The sequence below is a fragment of the Aulostomus chinensis genome, chromosome 3 (assembly GCF_037954235.1).
Source record: "Aulostomus chinensis isolate RoL2024-O1b breed Wild chromosome 3, RoL_Achi_v1.0, whole genome shotgun sequence".
Classification (NCBI taxonomy): domain Eukaryota; kingdom Metazoa; phylum Chordata; class Actinopteri; order Syngnathiformes; family Aulostomidae; genus Aulostomus; species Aulostomus chinensis.
Window position 1 is genome coordinate 13,556,359 of NC_141322.1, and position 18,827 is coordinate 13,575,185.

The 18,827-nt window shown below is 43.2% G+C and overlaps 1 protein-coding gene across 3 annotated transcripts in view; it reads right to left on the minus strand.

Annotated features, from left to right (window-relative positions):
- Positions 1–1,434: 1,434 nt before the first annotated feature.
- The window catches only part of tacc1 (transforming, acidic coiled-coil containing protein 1), a 32,004-nt gene continuing 14,611 nt past the window's right edge, over positions 1,435–18,827 (minus strand). The window contains exons 1-14 of one of the 3 annotated variants that reach the window (XM_086198810.1): positions 13,830–14,343; positions 12,020–12,129; positions 8,166–9,492; positions 7,660–7,728; positions 7,335–7,392; positions 6,685–6,874; positions 6,047–6,102; positions 5,566–5,688; positions 5,356–5,432; positions 5,220–5,263; positions 4,479–4,642; positions 4,284–4,390; positions 4,074–4,194; positions 1,435–3,138 (exon numbers count right to left, since the gene is read on the minus strand). In XM_086198810.1, the coding sequence (XP_086054936.1) occupies positions 3,073–3,138; positions 4,074–4,194; positions 4,284–4,390; positions 4,479–4,642; positions 5,220–5,263; positions 5,356–5,432; positions 5,566–5,688; positions 6,047–6,102; positions 6,685–6,874; positions 7,335–7,392; positions 7,660–7,728; positions 8,166–9,492; positions 12,020–12,129; positions 13,830–13,984 (2,667 nt within the window). In that variant the 5' untranslated portion in view covers positions 13,985–14,343 and the 3' untranslated portion in view covers positions 1,435–3,072. Of the gene's footprint in view, positions 3,139–4,073; positions 4,195–4,283; positions 4,391–4,478; positions 4,643–5,219; positions 5,264–5,355; positions 5,433–5,565; positions 5,689–6,046; positions 6,103–6,684; positions 6,875–7,334; positions 7,393–7,659; positions 7,729–8,165; positions 9,493–12,019; positions 12,130–13,829; positions 14,344–18,827 lie in introns of those variants that run through there. The other 2 variants (XM_086198812.1, XM_086198811.1) reach the window with 2 other exon arrangements.

Genomic DNA, 18,827 nt, shown 5'->3' on the forward strand with positions numbered 1-18,827 from the left:
CCCATAACGGCTCCAACACTAAAACTTAACGGTCACATTTGGCAAACTGGTCCCAACAGGTTTGGCTGCAGTTGAGGGCAGCTGAGGTGTAACGGGGATGACCAGTTGTTTCGTCTGAGTAAACATCATTAGGGTGGATAGGAGGGGAAAGCAGGAATCTGTTTCGCTAGATTATTTGAGATTATGAGCAGATTATAAAAACTGGCCAATGATACAGTATTAGAGAGTTTGTTGTTCAGCAAGCAGGAAGGTTGTTGCTGCGACTGAGAGCTGCTGCAGCTCGTCACACAGCCCCGAAGCAGTGAAGCCACTTCTGGTTTCAAATTGGTTTTGCTGTGATGTCATTTCAGTGATCGTGACATTCAGTTTCTCAAAGTCTCCCTCATCTTGTCCTAAATTCACAGTGCAAAGTATCTCTGTATGCTAACTCAAGAACTATGCTGAAGTACAGTGTTGAGGTATTTGTACATGAGTATTTACATTTGAAGGTACATTTTAGGGTACTTTTACCACACTACTTTTATCTGAACCCATTAGTTACTGGTCACTTTGAAGGAAAAAAAATGCATTGGAATCATGACAAAACCTGAAAGTGATGATGATGATGATGATGACGATGATGATGACTATGACCTTTTAAAGTCTAAAAAGCTCAAGAGGAAAGAACAGCAGCAGCACAAATGGAACACACGCCACTTTAACACACCATTCAGAGGTTAAGGGTTCAAACATTCGATGCTCCTGAGAGCTGGAATACACAAATACGATGTAGAATGTGTTGTTTTTTTTTACTTTTGATGCTTAAAAAAAATCAGAAGCAATGAATATCTTCTCTACTTTTACTCGTGCTTACATTTTATCTGGGTATTCTGGAGCCTATCCCAGCAGCAGCCTGGAGGTGAGGTATCAGTTCTGTTTGAGAGTTAAGAACTAGTAATAATAATAATGATGTTTAATAATAAATGCCTCCTTCCTCCTCACCCCCCGCCCTGCTGCCTAATCCATTTAGTTTTAAAAATCTGCTAAATTACTGAGTTACTTAAGTAGTCAATGTAAAGAGGCGGGGTTCACCCTGGACAGGTCACCAGTCCATCTCAGGACCAACACATAGAGACAGACAACCATTCACACTCACAGTCACACCTACAGTCAATTTAGAGTATCAATCAGCCTCGTCCTCTCTTGATGTCTTTGGACTGTGGGAGGAAGCTGGAGTACCAGAGAGAACCCACAAAGGAACAGGGAGAACATGGAGACTCACACAGAAAGATCCTGTGGTGGAGCCGGGACTTGAACCAGAACCTTCTTGCTGTGAGGCGACAGTGCTGACCACTGCACCACCGTGCAGCCACACATTTAATTTTTCATTAGGTGGTATTTGCCATCTTAGTGCCAAAAAAAAGGAAAAAAACAATTGATGATAAAAGTAAAAGGAGGATATCATATCAAATCTTAACCATTTATTCAGGAATGAACAAAATATAGCAGTTGACATATACAATCTGAGTATATCAGTACTGAATGTACAAATATTAGAACAAAAACTGTCATTCTTTGTCATAAAGTATAAAATGTACACATACAGTTTTGTACTGTTACAATGGATTTGCATTAAAAAGCACCTTACAACTAATGAAAGACCACAATGAGAACACACACGCACGCACACACAATCGCACGCGCAGGCACACACACACACACACACAAACACACACACACACACACACACACTCATCTCACTTTACATGGCGTTTGATTGTGCTGAAGAGAAGAAGAGGAGGAGCTGGATGACCGTGTCTGGAAAACATCTGACCTTATTGCACTTTTGTGCTCCTTCAGGTTCAATCCCATCTAAGATAAGGTTCTAATGCATTAAAAGTGGAAAGTTCATTAGAACTTGCTCTTGTTTGTAGAATATCTGGATCTGAAATATGAACTTTGGCAACAGAATCAAGGAACTTCACACCCACAACATTTTCTTTTGTAAGCTATAGACAAAAATAAAGGCACACCAGAATATTTGGGCTCACACATGAAATATAACCACAATTCAAAAGTATTGACGTGGTAGCGTAAGAATGTGCTTTTCACACTCAGGTGTAGAATGAGTGAAAATGAAAGATGGCACACGGGTAAATACGAGCAAAGGTTTTACAACTTCAAACTTTCATCGCCACCATCGCTATAAACCACTACTCTCCATTGCTGCCACCTTCCAGCACAGCACCCAGATGGACCAGACCGTCTCCTGGTCCCTCTTGTATTGATCAGGTCCTCTTTGTATTCCACTGATTCATGTTGATTTTCCAATGATTTGCTTGTTGATTCAAAATGAACACACCAGACACCGAATATAAGTTGCTATAAAATAGCAAAAATAAGGTAAGAAGAAACCTGATTTAAATCTCACTTACTTTTTACAATGTAAATATTTTATCATAAATATTTTCTGGTAATTTCAAACTTTGAAACTAAATCAAAATGAAAAACTAGGTGCGTATTTATTGTAGATGACCCAGCTATGGTACCTTCATAGCCCACGAGGGGGCGCCAGTCCACACTTTGAGAATCACTGCTCTATCTACTGCAAACATTTGCCTTGCAATAGAAAAGACATCAAGAAGATTTTGTGCACTGCAAAATGACCTCAGATCAGTTTAGGCACTCAGTTATAAGATACTGTAGCGATGCTGTGCTAAAACATGTGCTTTCACCATTAACTGCAATTTGGTGTGAAATGTGCTGTATGAAACTGACATGCTACACCCCAAATTCATCTCGAAGCTTCGCAAAGATCAACAAGTCCCACTGGAAAGTCATCCCGATCCTTCAAAAGAATGAAAATACATCTCAGGATGAGGCTCTGCTGCTGACTGACACACCAATGATCTGGTTGGATGTCTCAGGATGAGCCCGTGTAACACTGATACGTTTGTCAAAACATACGAGCTCAGACAAAGTGTGACCAAGAAATAGCAGATGTTGTAGTGACAGATGTCTGGAGCTGGAGCTGAAGGGGGGGGGCACCTGTGCTTAGGGTGTCGGGCGCTGCAGCGTTTGATTAAAGGCCTCCTAGTCTGTTCCCAGTTTGGCGATCAGTTCATCGCAGATCTTGGTGAGTTCCTCGATCTCTTGATTCTGTGAGACAAACGCATAGAGACAGTGTTTGTGAATGGGTGGACCATGTGACTCCTCAAAATCAAAACAAGATGGAATTCAACAGGATATATTACAAAAACCAACTCTTCTGCATATCAATAAGTCCCCTTCTGTCTATGATTCCAGCAGTTATGAAGTCAGTAAATGAACGGCTGCGTGTCTGTCGAGTCGCAGCGCAAACGTTTGCACATTCTGAAGGACTCAAGGCCGAGCAGCTTTAACATGATTAATTCAGTTTAATCACTTTTATTTTTTTACTCAATATTAAATCTTCTAATCATAAAAAACAGGAACTTTTACATTTCGAACACAAGTTGAACTAAATGTTTTTGGTTTTTAACTTTGAGAAGAGACAGCGAATTCTTCACTGTAAACATAAACCTAACAAGTAAAGCAGGACGGGACTCAACAGGTTTTGAGGGAATTGCGGTCTTTAACCAAGGGCGGAGATAATAAATAACAGAGAGAGATAATAAACTGGAGTCCCCAGACAAAGAAAATGAGCGGCCTTTGTTAATTTGCTTAAAACAATCAAAGATGAAAAATCATTTTGAGGCAAGGCCTTTTAGTTAGGGCTGCTAGCTCAGCTTCTTCATTCACTCGGAGTGACAGGAAAGTAAAAATGCTTCAGGTTATCGAGGCTTTGGGGGACGAGGCCCTCAAGCATTTTTCCAACCTACGAACCTTAATGGTCTTAACATCAGGATAACAGCACTGAGATATCACCACTGCTGTGAAACAAAAGCCCACTAATCCTGTCATTTTCAGTGGCGTTCTATCACGTATTGGACTTCAAACTTCACGGGGAAGGTTAAACTACCACACAAATCTCAGCTAGTAGAAGGTGACTCTTTCAGCATCGGCGAAACTTAACACACCAGATGCGTCTTAAACAATGTTTACTGTGATCATACCTTTTGAAGGACAGCTCTCTCAAGTGACTCCACCTTCATTTGCTCCTTCCGAAGGCTGGCATTTAGAGCGACACCCTCAGCATTGGCCTTGGCCCGTACCTGGGCTATCTCCTCATTAGCCCTGATAGAACCGAGAGAGATTGTCAGACAGGTTTTTCAGGATTTTAATCTTGGAATCACAATTCACAGGCATGGGAACATGACGCTCACTTGTCCAGTTTCTCCTCAGCGTGCACCTTCAGGGTTTGGTAGCGCTGCTCCTCCTGCTTGATCCGAATCAGGTAGTCTTGCGCGCACCTCTTCAGCACCTCTTCATTCTGGACAGACGTGGAGAACATCTAGTCACCTGAATGTTGCGTGAAGGCAGGCCACACATCATCTCATGACACTCGTTGCTCTACTGACCTTCTTGAAGCCCTCCAGGACCCCCTTCATGTTCTCATACCTCCTGAAGAGGTCAGCGAAGGAGCGCTCCACAGAGTTGAGGTCAGCGAGGGCCTGATCCCGTTCCAGGGTCAGCTGTCTGACTGACTTGCTGCAGGACAAAGTCTTCTGCTGCTGCTCATCCTCTGAAAAAATAAGCAAAGAAGAGAGGATTAGCTAGCTGCACACAACATGTTAAAGTGCCATGCGACTAGAAATGTGTGTGTGTGTGTGTGTGTGTGTGTGTGTGTGTGTGTGTGTGTGTGTGCGCGCGCATGGGGGGATGGGGGGGGGGGGCTGAAGCCTATCCCAGCTGCTTGCTGCTTTTGGCCCTGGACAGGTCACCAGTCCATCACAGGGCCAACACATAGAGACTAACAACCATTCACACTCACAGTCACACCTACGGTCAATTTAGAGTATCAATAAGCCTCATCCTCTCTTGATGTCTTTGGACTGTGGGAGGAAGCTGGAGTACCACAGAGAACCCACGCAGGCTCCACTTATTTTTCTAGTCAAAATTTTTTTCAGGATTGTGGAAGTTCTGTTAAAACTCAATAAAACAACTAGTGGTGCAAAAGAAAGGACAGCAGCAGAAATAAAGACATTAACAATAAAGTAGATCTCAAGTTTATATCAACAAGGACAGCATGAGTGCAGCCATGATATGGACAGAGCAGCATGATACAGTGTTGTGTATGCCAGCAGGGGGCAGTAACTCACCAATCATCTGTGCAACTGTTTTTTCATATTCTGCAACAATTTTCCTGTCAAAATAAAAATACAAAGAGGCTGATGAAGTTATTGATGTTTGCCTCCCGCTGCAGCGGGACTTAACATGAAGGAGGAGCCTTCGTACCTCATCTCCATGACCTCGGCTCGGCTCTCCTCATACTTCGCCTTCCACTCGTTCACCTCAATCTCTTTGGTGATGATCTGATGAGTAGACATGAAGATATGAAGGGGTGTGTTAACATCTAGAAAAGCAATAATCACCAGCTTCACTTCCTCTGTGTGAGTGTGTGTGCGTGCGTGTGTGTGTGTGTGTGTGTGTGTGTGTGTGTGTTACCTCTTCTCTGATCATAGTGAGCACTGCAGCCTTGTCCATCTCACTCATCGGTGTGTCTTCCTGGGACAGCACTGCTGTCTCTGCAGACTTGCTGAGAGTCGTTACATTCGCAGACATCTCACTCTGCAATATTCAGACAACGCAGCATGTCTTCATAAACAAATACCCGCCTAAGCCGCAGGCTGATATTTGGACGTCTGACAAACTCTTGAACATGACTGATGTGCTTCAGTCTTGCTAACGGATCCCAGATGGAGTTCTGTGCTCACGCAGACTCACGTGATGTCTTTTCTGTTCATGTTTGAGTTAACTGTTTTTTTCAATCATCTCTTCACCCCACAGCGGTTACAAAGACTGCATTTGAGTAAAAGCTATTCGTCCCTAGCAAAACAAGCTAAATGAGTGAGTGAGAACGTACAGAGATGAAGGCAAGCCGGTCATGTTTAAATATTCATTCTGCTCCTCCCTCTGGTCCACTTACTGTATCATCTTTCAGACTGCAGGTGTCCTTTTCCTCTGTTATCTGGCTCTCAGGACCTTTGAAGGGAAAACATTTAATCATACACACAGTGATAACTTTCAGCGGCTGTAAAGATCTTTTTAAATTATATAAAATCATGGAAATCCACAGAAGATCAGTTGTCTGTCAGTTATCTGGTTTCAGAGATGCCAGAAGCACTGACTCAGACAACTGTTAGTAGCCATTTTTCCCCCCCAGCGTGATATTTATAACACCCTTTTATCCAGGACAGGAGCTTGCTGAGTAGGCAGGAGCCACTGTTTTGCTTTTCACACTTTCTTTCAGCTCTGCAGTTCTGAGTTCACTGATCAGGCAATACTTCAAAACTGGTTTTTGAGAAAAACATGGAGATAAATCCCAGATCAGACTCCTCGTGGTATTGGAGCTGACACCTCCCTGGTGATGCACGCAGCTCTAAAACACTTTAGGTAGCTAGTCCTTAAATTAAAGTCAGATTAAAGAGAAATAAGTGCAACACTTAGTCTGAACAACTCAAACCATTACTTTAACTGAATTAATGACCTAATGTCAATAATGACCTCAGTCAAACACACAGCTTTCATACGGTGGAGAGGGAAGAAAACTGGCAGCAAACCTACCATCTGTGACAGATATGGGGCTGTCTGGCTGTGCTTTGACGGATGCTTTCTTGCATTCCGTCTCTTCTTTCTCCTCCTGGCTGTCTACAGCCAGAGCCATGATGCCTGTAGACGCCAGCTTCTCCTCATCGGTGGCGTGGTGAACTCTCTGAGCCATCTCCGGGGTCTGGACCACCACCTCATCCTCCACCTGAAAAGTACATCAATTAATTATTTCATATGAAAACTTTTACGGTATATTCTTTCCAAGAAAAAATACATTATTTATATATATATATATATATATATATATATATATATATATATATATATATACACACACATACATACATCATGAGGGGTAGAGTTGGTAATAATGTCAAGTACAAATTGGAACAGCAGCCTAATATTTGACTGCAGCACTCCCAAACAACTCTGAAGACCCAGATAGACTGCTGATACTCCCATCAGCTTATGGAAGAGTGTGTGTGTGTGTGTGTGTGTGTGTGTGTGTGTGTGTGTGTGTGTGTGTGTGTGTGTGTGTGTGTGTGTGTGTGTCTGTGTCTGTGTTAAGAGGTGATGTCCCAGGGGTTGGAAATCTGCTGAATAACAAGCATTGCAGTGACAATGCAGTAAAGTCAGAGCTAACACAACATCCACACTCACGTTACCTGACTGCTCTCATCAAGCACCAACGACTCGTCATATTTCTGAGCTTTACAGGAATTCCTACAAAACAAAAAGAGTATAAATTTTCCTGTAAGTTTTACGCTGATGCACAAAACAGGGATTCTTAAATGTATCGATGCGCTGTACATTTACAACCATGTACTGCAGCTGAAAGCGTTACACACAGTTATATATTCTGCCCACAAGACAGAAGCTGATGTAGGAAGGGATTGCAAGGTGAAGTTGATGAAGATGTGCGGAATTCTGACGGGGCACATGCCTGGATGAGAGCGTTCCCAGAGGAAAGAAAGCATTGAAAGTACTTACAACAGAAAACAGAGAGACTTGACTTGTTCAGATGTCCTGAGGCCAAAAGAAGTAGACGGAATAGCGGTGCTTTAGGGGTTGAATAACAAACAAGAGGATGCAGGATGAAGAGGAGACAAAGGAGAGCGTGTGAGTGAAGGCTCAGCGTGTTAGAACCTCAGCAGAGAGCTGGAGCGAGATGCTAGCAGCCCCACAGAAGCTATTAGATCTATGAACTTGCTATATTTAACCTGTTTGGGAATCACACCAATGGCCAGTGTGCAGTGTTAAGTGCCTGGCATGTGTTCAAAGCGCTGTCTGGCATCCCCACCGCCAGCACATGTAAATAATAATACCTTCAGCTAGAGAGGGAGCACGCTCGGTGCAGTAAACCACAGTTTTATGATTGGTGATACTGTTACAACCTCAAATTACAAACTGAGTGTTAACGTAACCACCTTTCAAGAAGATTACAAACATATGGATGGAAACTGGATCCCCGTCGAGTTATTGTGCAGCAGACTTACTTGATTGTCCTCTCTTTGCTTTTCTTGGGAATTTGCCGAACTTTCTTCCCTCCTGGTGGGGGCTCTGCTTTTGGTTTGCGTCCATCTTTTAGTTTTTTCTCAGACTGTGCAGCAAGGCTGGGTGAGTCCTCGGTGCTCAGTGTTTTGGAGGGGGTAAAAGGGTCCACAGAGTCATCAAAATTATCCGGGTCGAAGCTGTAGGAACCTTTGGAGAGCACTGGAGAACCGCTCACTTTGCTATTGGTACCAAAAGGGTTAAAGTTGGGGTCATCCCACTGACTGGGATCAAAATTGTATGTTCCCTTCTTCGGAATAGGAATGTCATCCAGGTTCAAAGGTACAGTAGAGTCTGGAACTGATAAAGAAGGATCTGAAACTGGATCAGGCTCTAAAACTGGTTCTGAGACTGATTGGGAGGCTGGCTCTAATGCTGTGGGTTCTGGTGCTGGTTTGCAGGATGTCTCTGACACTTTGGACTTCTGCTTCTTAGCTGACAGTTTGCTGGTTGTCTTCCTGCTGCCTAGTTTCCGAGGAGGAGGCTTGCTGACGGTCCCCTCATCCAACCCAAACTCCAGCATCACTGGTTTTGTCTCGGATGTAGACTCCTCTGCTGGTGCTGCTGAGCTGTCTTCGAAGACGGGCAGTGAGCTGCCCAATGGCTCAGGTCTGGGGAAAGAACTTGAACTGAACGGTGGGGGAGAGTTCTGGATTCTGGATCCACCACAGGTGAAGGGGTTAAAACTGTCATCCAGCTGATCGGGGTCAAAGTTGTAGTTACCCTTGGGAATAGGAAGTTCTTGTATGTCGTTCGTTTGGTCGTTCTCATTCAGTGACGCCTTTATCCTCAAGGATGGAGGTTTGGATTTGCTTGTTTTGGTCTTCTGAGTCAACTCTGTGTGGGTGGGGAGGTCATTGTGTTGTGGCTCTGAGTCAACAAGTGGCGTCTCCTCAGGCAGCCTCGTCACGAGGCTAGCTGCAGGTTCACTGATCTGGACTGAGTCTGTTTCTGGGGGTGGAACAAGTGCAGGAGCAGAAGTGCAATCCAGAACTGGCTCTTCAGCTAAGTCTGGAATAGAGGGTTGGGTTTGATCTGAGGATGGCACTGTTACATCAGGATCTGCTGTCACTGAGGATGAAACAGGGACAGGCTCAGAGTCCACGGGCTCTGACAGGGTCTCTGTTCGTTTTGCCTCTGGTGTCTGGGTGTCTGTGTCCAGAGGGCTACGTACAGGGACTGCAGGCTCATCCTGACCCATGTTGTGGAAGAGCACAGAATTCTGGTCCCCAGTTGCAGCAGCAACTATCAGGTGCTCATCTGGATCCACATCTGGAGATAAATAACAGTAGCAACAGCAGAATTAATAACAGGAGGATTAGAAATAGAACAGTATACACATGAATGAACTCATGATATCTTATTGGTCCTCTGAAAGCAGGTTACTAGTCAGCCGACTGTTCCAATTGCTGCTGTTGCTATGGCAACATCTCAGTATGAGGGTTGTGACATTTAAGCCAACGAGTGCATTTGATAATACAAATTTTAAACCATGATTTATGTTTTACTGTGTGTTGATGACAACAGTGACAGTTACTGCTGCCCTCCAGGAAGAGACACAAACACACACACGCGCGCGCACGCGTGCCTGCACGCGTGCCTGCACGCGTGCCTGCACACACACACCCCAGCGTGTTTCAGTTCGCCTGTCATACCCACCATATTCATGTCGTGTTATGTTGCTAGGAGACTAGAGCCTGCTGTGGTTCTACCTACTTTCAGTCACATTATCATGTTGCAGGAGTTTATTTTAGAATAGTCCTGCATTCAACATGCCCATATTAACATGCGTCATCTATATAGGCGAGAATAATAAAATCAAAAGATTCCCGGTTGGTCCTCTCCCTCGTGTGTTTATAGAGAAGCAGGATAAAAGCTGCACAGTCTGTTTTAAATAACACAAAAATGAAGCCTGGGGTTGAATTTGAATTTGAATTTCAAAACAGCTTATTTTGCATTAGGTTGCCATTCAAAATGGTATTTATAATGTAATCTGTTCCCGAAAGTCACTTCTAGGTTAACACATAGTCAGCTATGTGTTATTCTTGATTTTTGAAACCGACGCATTGCAAAATACCACTGCGTGCATGTGCATTAATTCATGTCAAATGTCAGTTCAATGTCCCACAGATTTGTCCACTTTCTCAAACTTATACTTTTCTTGACCCCCAAAATGGTTCTCAGTAAGTCCTTTTATTATTCAGACACGAAACGGGATCGAGCATTCTCTAAGTTAGCTGAAATTTAACAGAAAAATTACATGAAAACTGGCAAGAAACTGGTCAAAGTTAGCAAACTGTAGTTGAGAATTTGAAAACAAAATCTCCTTTTAAAAATGACAAAAATATGTCCCTTTAATGATCTCATTTATTCACCAAAAAGGCTGGTCAGCGATGATGCGATGTATTTTTTTTATCTGAATACTTGTGAGAGGCCAGCCTGGCAAGCCTGACCTACATCAAGATGTTGGTCTGGAAAAACGCCATATATCAAACTTTTCCTGTATCCAGACGGCAAAACTCCAAAAACATCTTTCTTTAACACAACTGACTTAAGTGCCCTTTTCTGTTCTTCTTCCAAGGAAAAGCTTAACTTTAAATTGTTCATCATTGAGACCAACGCAAATTTGAAGGACTGCTGTTCGCCAGCAGCAGCCATCTTTTTTATTTACAGGAACTTCTGAACTACAACTGCAAAACGGTTGCAAACAAACCTGGCTTCATGATGGTGAGCCTGCCTACCAACAAGCCTGCATGAGGAGATTGGCCCGACCTGAGTTCAGGTATTGCTGCTAGACTGACCCTGGCTGCAAACCGCTAGGGGCAGTCTAGATTTCTAGGCTAGTGAAAGGCTTCTGAACACAAACATCTTGGCAACAATGATGCCTTCAACTCTCTAGAAATGTGTCAGGTATGACCTGAGGCTGAAACAAACAAACACAGTCACAGACATCTTTACGTTCTGCTCCAGTCTCCCAAGAGGAGAGACAACTAACGACCTTGGCAATGTTTACTCTTGGAAAATGTTACAGGAGCTGTTTTACTGGCTGGATTATTCCCTCCAAAAGAACAACAGTCTCATATTTACCGTTAGCGTGCGCTGTCAGAGTACCTCAAAAGCTGTATGCTGCTTTGTCTGATGACAGGATTTATTCAGTGACTCCCTGACCTCTGACCTCTGTCATGACCAACTCACAACAGAGTGACCCTAATCTTTTGTTGAACCTGTTAAATTCCAAAGGCAAATGCCATTCCCACACTCAGCTCCACCCTTTGGTGATTCAAATGAAAATGACATCACCTCTGCTATCATCACACCCTCAGTCCAACCAATACCGCGAGTCTGACAAGCCAGCATCCAGTGCACGCTGCTCCGCCTGTTTGTTTATTATGTAACCTTGACGATCTTCAATTAAAGCTACACTGTTTAGAAGTTGGTATTTTAGTAAACACCACAGTGAAGGAAAGGCAGCTAAAACCTAAAGCCGTAGAACATTCCAGAAGCAGCCAGACTACATATGTATCCAATTACTCTGAAAGTGACTCGCCATGCGAACAGTTAAGACACAGCGGTGGAATTCATGAAAGTGTGAATGATTGTTTTAACAAATCATATCACTCTGGAAACACTTGTTCATACTGGATGTCTCCTGGTTCACACTAACATCAGAGTCTCCTGTTTCCGTAGCAACTTCATAGATAAGCGTATTCTATGTGCTGTCAGGTCAACATGTCAGACCGTGTGCTGTCTGTCTCTTTGTCTTCCTCTGTGTCTGGTATGAGCTCAGCAGTGGCCTCACCTGGTTTGTCTGCATCCGTGTCGTTGTTCTCCAGCTCTCCTGGGACGGGCGGAGGGGCGCGGACGGGCGACGCTGCTTCTGGAGTGTCGAAATGACCTTCGGAGTCAGAGCTGCGAAAGATACACAGGAAGAGGAAATGAACTTTCCAAATCTGAAAAAGAAGGAGATCCTGACATCCTGTCTGAATTTGTTGTTTATCATTATATTTCATAACGCGCTGAGGTCAGGGCTTGCCGTGATGTAATACATTGGAATGGGTTCTTGATGCCAGATCATTTAACTCATTTTCAATCATGCCAATAATGACTCTTAGTGAGAAAATTATTCCCAACGGGCGAATAAATAAGAGATCCTTCATTCCTGTTCTTGAACAGTGATGCCAGATTTATTGCATTTGAACTGAAGGAACGATAACACATAATTTCCATCTGTTGTTTGCATACATACAAAGCTGTCTCTTAACATAATCATACTGTATATACAACAGAATAGTTTTCAATATGACAGAATATGCAAGACCCTTAAAACTAGGCCAGTGTGTACCTAAAAGAGTACAAATGTCGGGGGTGAACCCTGCAGTGAGTGCTCAATCACTGTTTCTGTTAGTCTGCACTTCCCCACAGAACTTCTCTCCACTTCTCAGAGTAACATGTCCAGCAACAACTGAGTGTTTTCGATACCAAATCTAACTTTCTTGTTCTGATTCAGATAATTGAACTTGATAACAAGAACAGATCCAGTCATCGGTGTTAAAAAAACAAACAACTTCCTGTGTAGGCCAAAATTTTAGAACTGCTTAGAGGAGCTGATTCCCTTTGTGCAGTATCAGTAGGAGATAACTAAGCTAACAGAAGTATCAGGATCCTGTTTCAGGGATAATAAATGGTGTGATATCACATCGATGCACAGACTCACATACCTGCTGATACCAGTCTGGTATTTTAACCAGTATCAGACTGATACCGGTATCAGAAACATTTCTGATACTGGTATCAGTGAGATTTCTGATTCTGAGCAGTGAAACAGCTCTGCTGAATAGCAGGGTGGATGCTTGAATTACAGCAAGGCTGAGAGAAAGTAAAGGACAAAAAGAAAAAGAGGAACTAAAGCAGCCAACTCTTCCTGTCTCATTTTTGGCACCACACACATGAGGCCAGCACACTGCAGGCCATGTGGGATGTCTTTACATTCAAGACGTGAAATTAAAAATATGAACTCCGTCCTAGACTGATTTCACCATTTCAGTCCAGCAACATTCATTAGGTCACATCATATTGTTGGATACTGAAGTAACTGCTGAGATAACTACTGGCAGTTTATCATGGCTGCAGGTATTGACTGACTTCACCCTACACGAGTTAAACAGTACAAGAGAGGTTAAACACCCACACATTTCTGATTGACACGCTCGCGGCACAGAAGTCCACGTGGATCAAGTCCTCTCGAAAAAGAGCGAGATGAAAGAATAGACATGGTTTGTGTGTGTGTGTGTGCGTGCGTGCGTTCGTGTGCAACACTCAGACTAAACCTGACTGTTGGACTGGGTGTTATTTTGACACAGAAAGGAGGATGTATAGTTATGGCTGTCACAATCGCAACCAAAGCCACGCCAGAAATGTGGCAGCAGTGAACAACAACAACAACAACACACACACACACACACACACACACACAATGTTTCTGCATCATTTTTTACTCTGAATTCATCAAACCTCTAGCATTTTTCAGACTCCTCAACCTGACAGGTGGCACACACTCGTATGAAGGCACCCTCCTCCTGTGAATTACTCTGTCAGGAGTGTCCACTTGCCTGCAGCCTTGAGATCTCTCTTCATCCTCCTCCTCCTCTACACAGTCCTCCCTCTCCTCGCACGCCTCCTGTCCCTCCTCATCCTCTTCTCCTTCTCCCCCTCGCACTGCTGTCCACGTCCATTTGGCCCATGACACAGGTGACAACCAAGACATCCTTCCTCTTTCTGCCCGTCAACCCTGTTGACTCACTCCGGGGCGATGATTCACACACTTGACTAACACCTTCTGTGCTTTTTTTTCTTCTTCAGGTTTCCACCCTAAAGTGTTCTCATGTCCTCCCATGGAGCTTCTCTGTTCTCAGGAGTTCCCATGTGGGGGAGGTTAGACTTCCTTCCTGCTCTTCAGTTTGAATATTGTCTCAAAATGACTCCGGCTCTTTTCATCACTGCCTCCCTGCCTCTGTGTAGGAACACCACCTCTCTGATCAGCTGGTTTTCAAAGTGTTCTCACTCTTCTTCTCTGAACCCCCTCCAACCTCTCCTTCACATCAGCTCACTCCACCAACACAAAAAACAGAGGGGGGAGGATGGAAGCTTGTCATGGAAATGAATGTAGCTTCTTGCAACTTTGCTAGATAAGTTCCCCCTGTGGTTGAAGAATGGTATGTTCTTGTGAGGCAGAGGGAGGAGGGAGGTGGAAAACAAACAGAGGAAAAAGGAGGGGGTAGAGGAGGAGCCCAAATGCTGGGGCTCCACATTTTATAACCCAGAGAGAGGTTAGGAATGTGGGGCTGTACCTAACAGCACTCTTAGCTCCCCCAGGCTGTTTAGCAGTTCACCATCATGCACTCAGGCATGCATGACCAGGGGAACCAGTTCTGTCAGATAGCCCCAGGAGAGCTACCTGGCTGGATTCAATTGGCCTGAGAGTCTGCATTTGAACACTGAACGGTAGAAACCCTCTCAAGCAGGTGCAGCAGGGAAGGAGGCCGCCCTAGTTCTTCCATCTTAACATTGTTTCTCAAGTTTGTCTGAAAAAACTCTCAATTTTCTGTCCTCATCAAGAAAGTCTTGACGTAGAGAACTCTGACACATACATGGAAAGATTTCAGTAACCGCAGTCACAAACACGGCCCAGCGAGGGTCATATGACTGTGGCTGCTGCTCTGATTCATTGATCAGGCCTGATAGAAATGTGCAAATAACAACTCTGATATGTTTTAAGAGTCAGAATCAAACAAGATATGTCAAGACTTAAAGCAGCATTATGTAGTTGGAGCAGCAGCAGCCTCTGCTGACAAGAAACACAGGACGCATTTAAATGTGTTGATTTGAAGATTAGCAGAGTGCCGCACTATGGATTTGAAGTGAAACTGCTGATTTTGATGACAAGACAGAAACAATGAGGAGACATGCTTTACAAGAGGAAATATGACTTCTAGTTGCACTGTGATAATCTTTACTATTTCGATTGATCTTTTTACAGTGGCTATGAATCAGGACCCACAGCTGTTGGTGTTACACTGCAGTTGCTAAAAGTTAGCATCACAACTGTATGACCAGCAGTAGGTAAAGGCCACCTTTTCTCTTCCTCATGTCCCTCCATAAAAATTACCTTCAGTCTTGTCCGCTCTGCCACTACGTCTGTACTGACAGTACCAAGCTAGCAACTACTACCTGACAGCAGTGCTGAAGCTAGCAGGAACTCCTGCCTAGTCAGTTCAAGTTACATAATGCTGCCGCCATGGGTGTATAAAAAGATACAGCCAAATCCATCTGATGAAAGTTGCTGAGAGGTGCATGATGCCAAGGAAAACTTCCTGGTGGCTTCCAGGTATAAAGCAAGCACACAAGAGAGTTCAATGAACTGAGCTGGTTTAACCTTTGAGTAACCCAAATGGGGATTAAATTATTTCATCTGGTGACTCCTGTAGACTTTCAAAATGTTATCAGACTCAAAAATGAGTTAAGACCCCATAAAATGTATCTACTCATCTGCAGCATCTCCGTTCATAATGTAATCTTATGGGGGGGGGGGGGGGGGGAGTATTTTTTGTGTAGGTGTTCATCTCCTGACAAGATTTGTAATCCCACAAATTGGCTCTTGTGCAAATTTGCTTCAGAGGGCTTAAATGGAGCAAGTGGTCAGAGCTCAGAGGCATCAGTCTCCTTAGTTTGGTTTAGTTTCCTGGTTCATTTATGAGCAATTATTGATAACAGAAACCCTTAAGCTAGAGTTAGCTACATAGCTCATTTAAACCTGTAGTCCCTGGGCTTGTATTCATTCACTCTGTCCATACTGGCAGTAAAACCAATAATGTATGACAGGGGAAAAGACCTTCAGGCCTCATTTTGTGTAAGGTGGACGATTAGAGGAGCAGTGCTCGCAAGATGAAATCAACCAAGAACTGTACAACTGACTGAAGCTCCTTGGGCATCAACAACTCCCTCGTATTAGCAGCAGCATTAATAATGGTGACATGCTATTGTTGTTTTAAACTCATTCTCTAAATCCACGTTTTTCCATAACTGATGGGTAGAGCATGTTTTTGTTGCATGAGCCCTAATGAAATGCATCTTCTGGGTATTAAAATACAAGTTTAAAGACCAGTGTGAGGAACAGGAGGGTTTGGCTTGGCTATGCTGCAGCCACACACACCTCCCACATTCCCACTGCGGAGAAGAGACACATGGGCCTCTGTCAGAGTTTCCAGATTTGCAAGGGTGGAGTTTGTCCTTACGGCCTCATTTAACCGTCTGATGGAATATGTGGTGAGTTCAGGGTGAGGTGGATTCTGGAGTGCACTGATCATCTGCAGGTGGATTAACTGTAGAACACGTAAATCAAAGTGGAGCTTTATTTATGGGTTACTGATACGATTGTTTCCAGAAGACCTCAGAAAACAACATAAGTGCTAATCCTAGTCAGCATTCCTTGATCAGCATGGGCGATTGGCAGGCAAAAGCCATAATACACAATAAACTTCAGCAGTGAATTTTCCACATCAGTGTTTTAGTGAACAAAGACTAAATTGGCTTGTAAGGAGTGTTTATTCTCAATGGCCCCCTGCACTCAACTTAGGTAGCACCAGAAAACACATGGTAACCACAGAGAGATGGATTACATAAGCCAAAATAAAATAAGCGCCATTAGTTGCCACGTTTCCACGCTCACAACACTAAATCTTAATTTCCTCGTCCCCCTCAAAAACAAAGTGCTAGTCATACTGACAGAGGAGAATTGTTAGGTTGGTGCTTTTCTACTCTAAAAAAACAGCACCAATAAACATTATTAAGTAGCATTAGGCAGCTGTGTGTGTGTGTGTCTGTTAGTGTGTGTGTGTGCGTGCATGTGCATGTGTGAGTGGGTGTGTATGTGTGTGTCTCCACTTAAAAGACCCCCTTTCTCTCATTCCAAAGAGCTGCTCTGCCACCACCACTGCAGCCACCAGAACTCCTGCCAAGAAGTCCAACGCTCCATCGAAATCCAAACACTACTCCCAAAAAAGGCTCAAATTTCAGTCACGGTGGGAAGAACCCATGAGGTATTTTTTTGAGAAAACAGAGAATTACTAAAAGTGGAAACAAAAACAAGTTGATTTTTCTCTCTATTATGAAGCTTTCCTCACTTGACACAGCAACTCAAGAACAAATGTGACTGATTGCCCTTTTATCTTTAGCCTCCATTTCAGGCTGTTTACTTTATCTCTCTCTTTATCTCGCTCTGATATCCGGCCTAACGCCACAGCTCCAGTGTCTCACAGAGATCAAATCTGTACCATTAATCACATGATATACATGCAGTACATCTCTAAATCCATAAATGGAGACTGCGGACAATAGTGGAGCCACACCTGTCTTTCCTCTGGAGCCTAAAATAAGTGCAGACACGCAAAGATGGCCCAGCAAACAAATCAAATGCATCATTCCTTTAAGAGTTTGGGAGGAAGGGGATGGGAGCAGAAAACGCAGGAGGAAGGAGGTGAGTCAAAATCAGATCAGTAGATATGTTTGAGTAACAGAGGACAGACAGGAAGAGCAGACAAGTCAATGACCCTTGTTGTAATTTTCTGCTGGTGGGTTTCTCTTTATCAGAACTATTGAGACAAGTCAATACCAGAAACGACTGTCAGCAAACTGAAACTACAAACAGCTACATACTTTCAGAAAAGGTTTTACTCTGACTAAATATTAACACCACATCCTGCCAAAGACGCTACATTGCCTCCACTCAGACAAGCACTCATCCTCTCATTCTGTCAAAAGGCAGAATTCATATACAACAGTGACCTCTAGTGGTCAAACAGTAAAATAATGGCGTGTGTTTACCTTGCCAATGATTTGTTAAAAAAAACAGGCCAGATACTGTGATACAGATCATGACAGACACAAATCATATGTGATACACCAGCAAAAACTCCCGTCATAGTCATAACTGAAAATTGCTCTCTGATTAAAGCTCATGAGTCAGAATATGATGTATACTGTCATCAACGTGTGCAGAGGCCTCTCTGATCAGCCCATTTTCACGCAGCTATTTTGTTACATCATAGCAGTGCTAGTAGATCACATTAATCATGGCACCATTTCATTTAGATGAGGGAATGCTTATTGTTTATTCTGGTTCACTGGAATTCATGAGACACATTAAATTTATCAGGACCATAATTAATTCAGTCATTTACTCTTGGGTTTACCCAGCAATGACACGTCTAAATAATAGTAGCAGAAATAGACTTATTATACTTTGTTTTTTTTAGAAAAAATATATTTAAAATAAAAGTACAGATGACTTTGCTAGTATTAAACAAATAAACTGTGTACTAGTTCCTTCTGATCTGAGCAAGTACAAAGCATCAATTATAAGAGAATTTGTCACATTTAAGAGTTAAAATGTCATGTACTCCCATTGATGTTACATCTGACATTATTGTACATCACACCTCTTTAGAATTTAACTTAAAGGAGTTGAGAGGAACACATATACTGTAAAAAACAAAACAAAACAAAAACAGAAAATCCACAAGTTTGGTCTTAATGCTTAACTCTGTTAACTC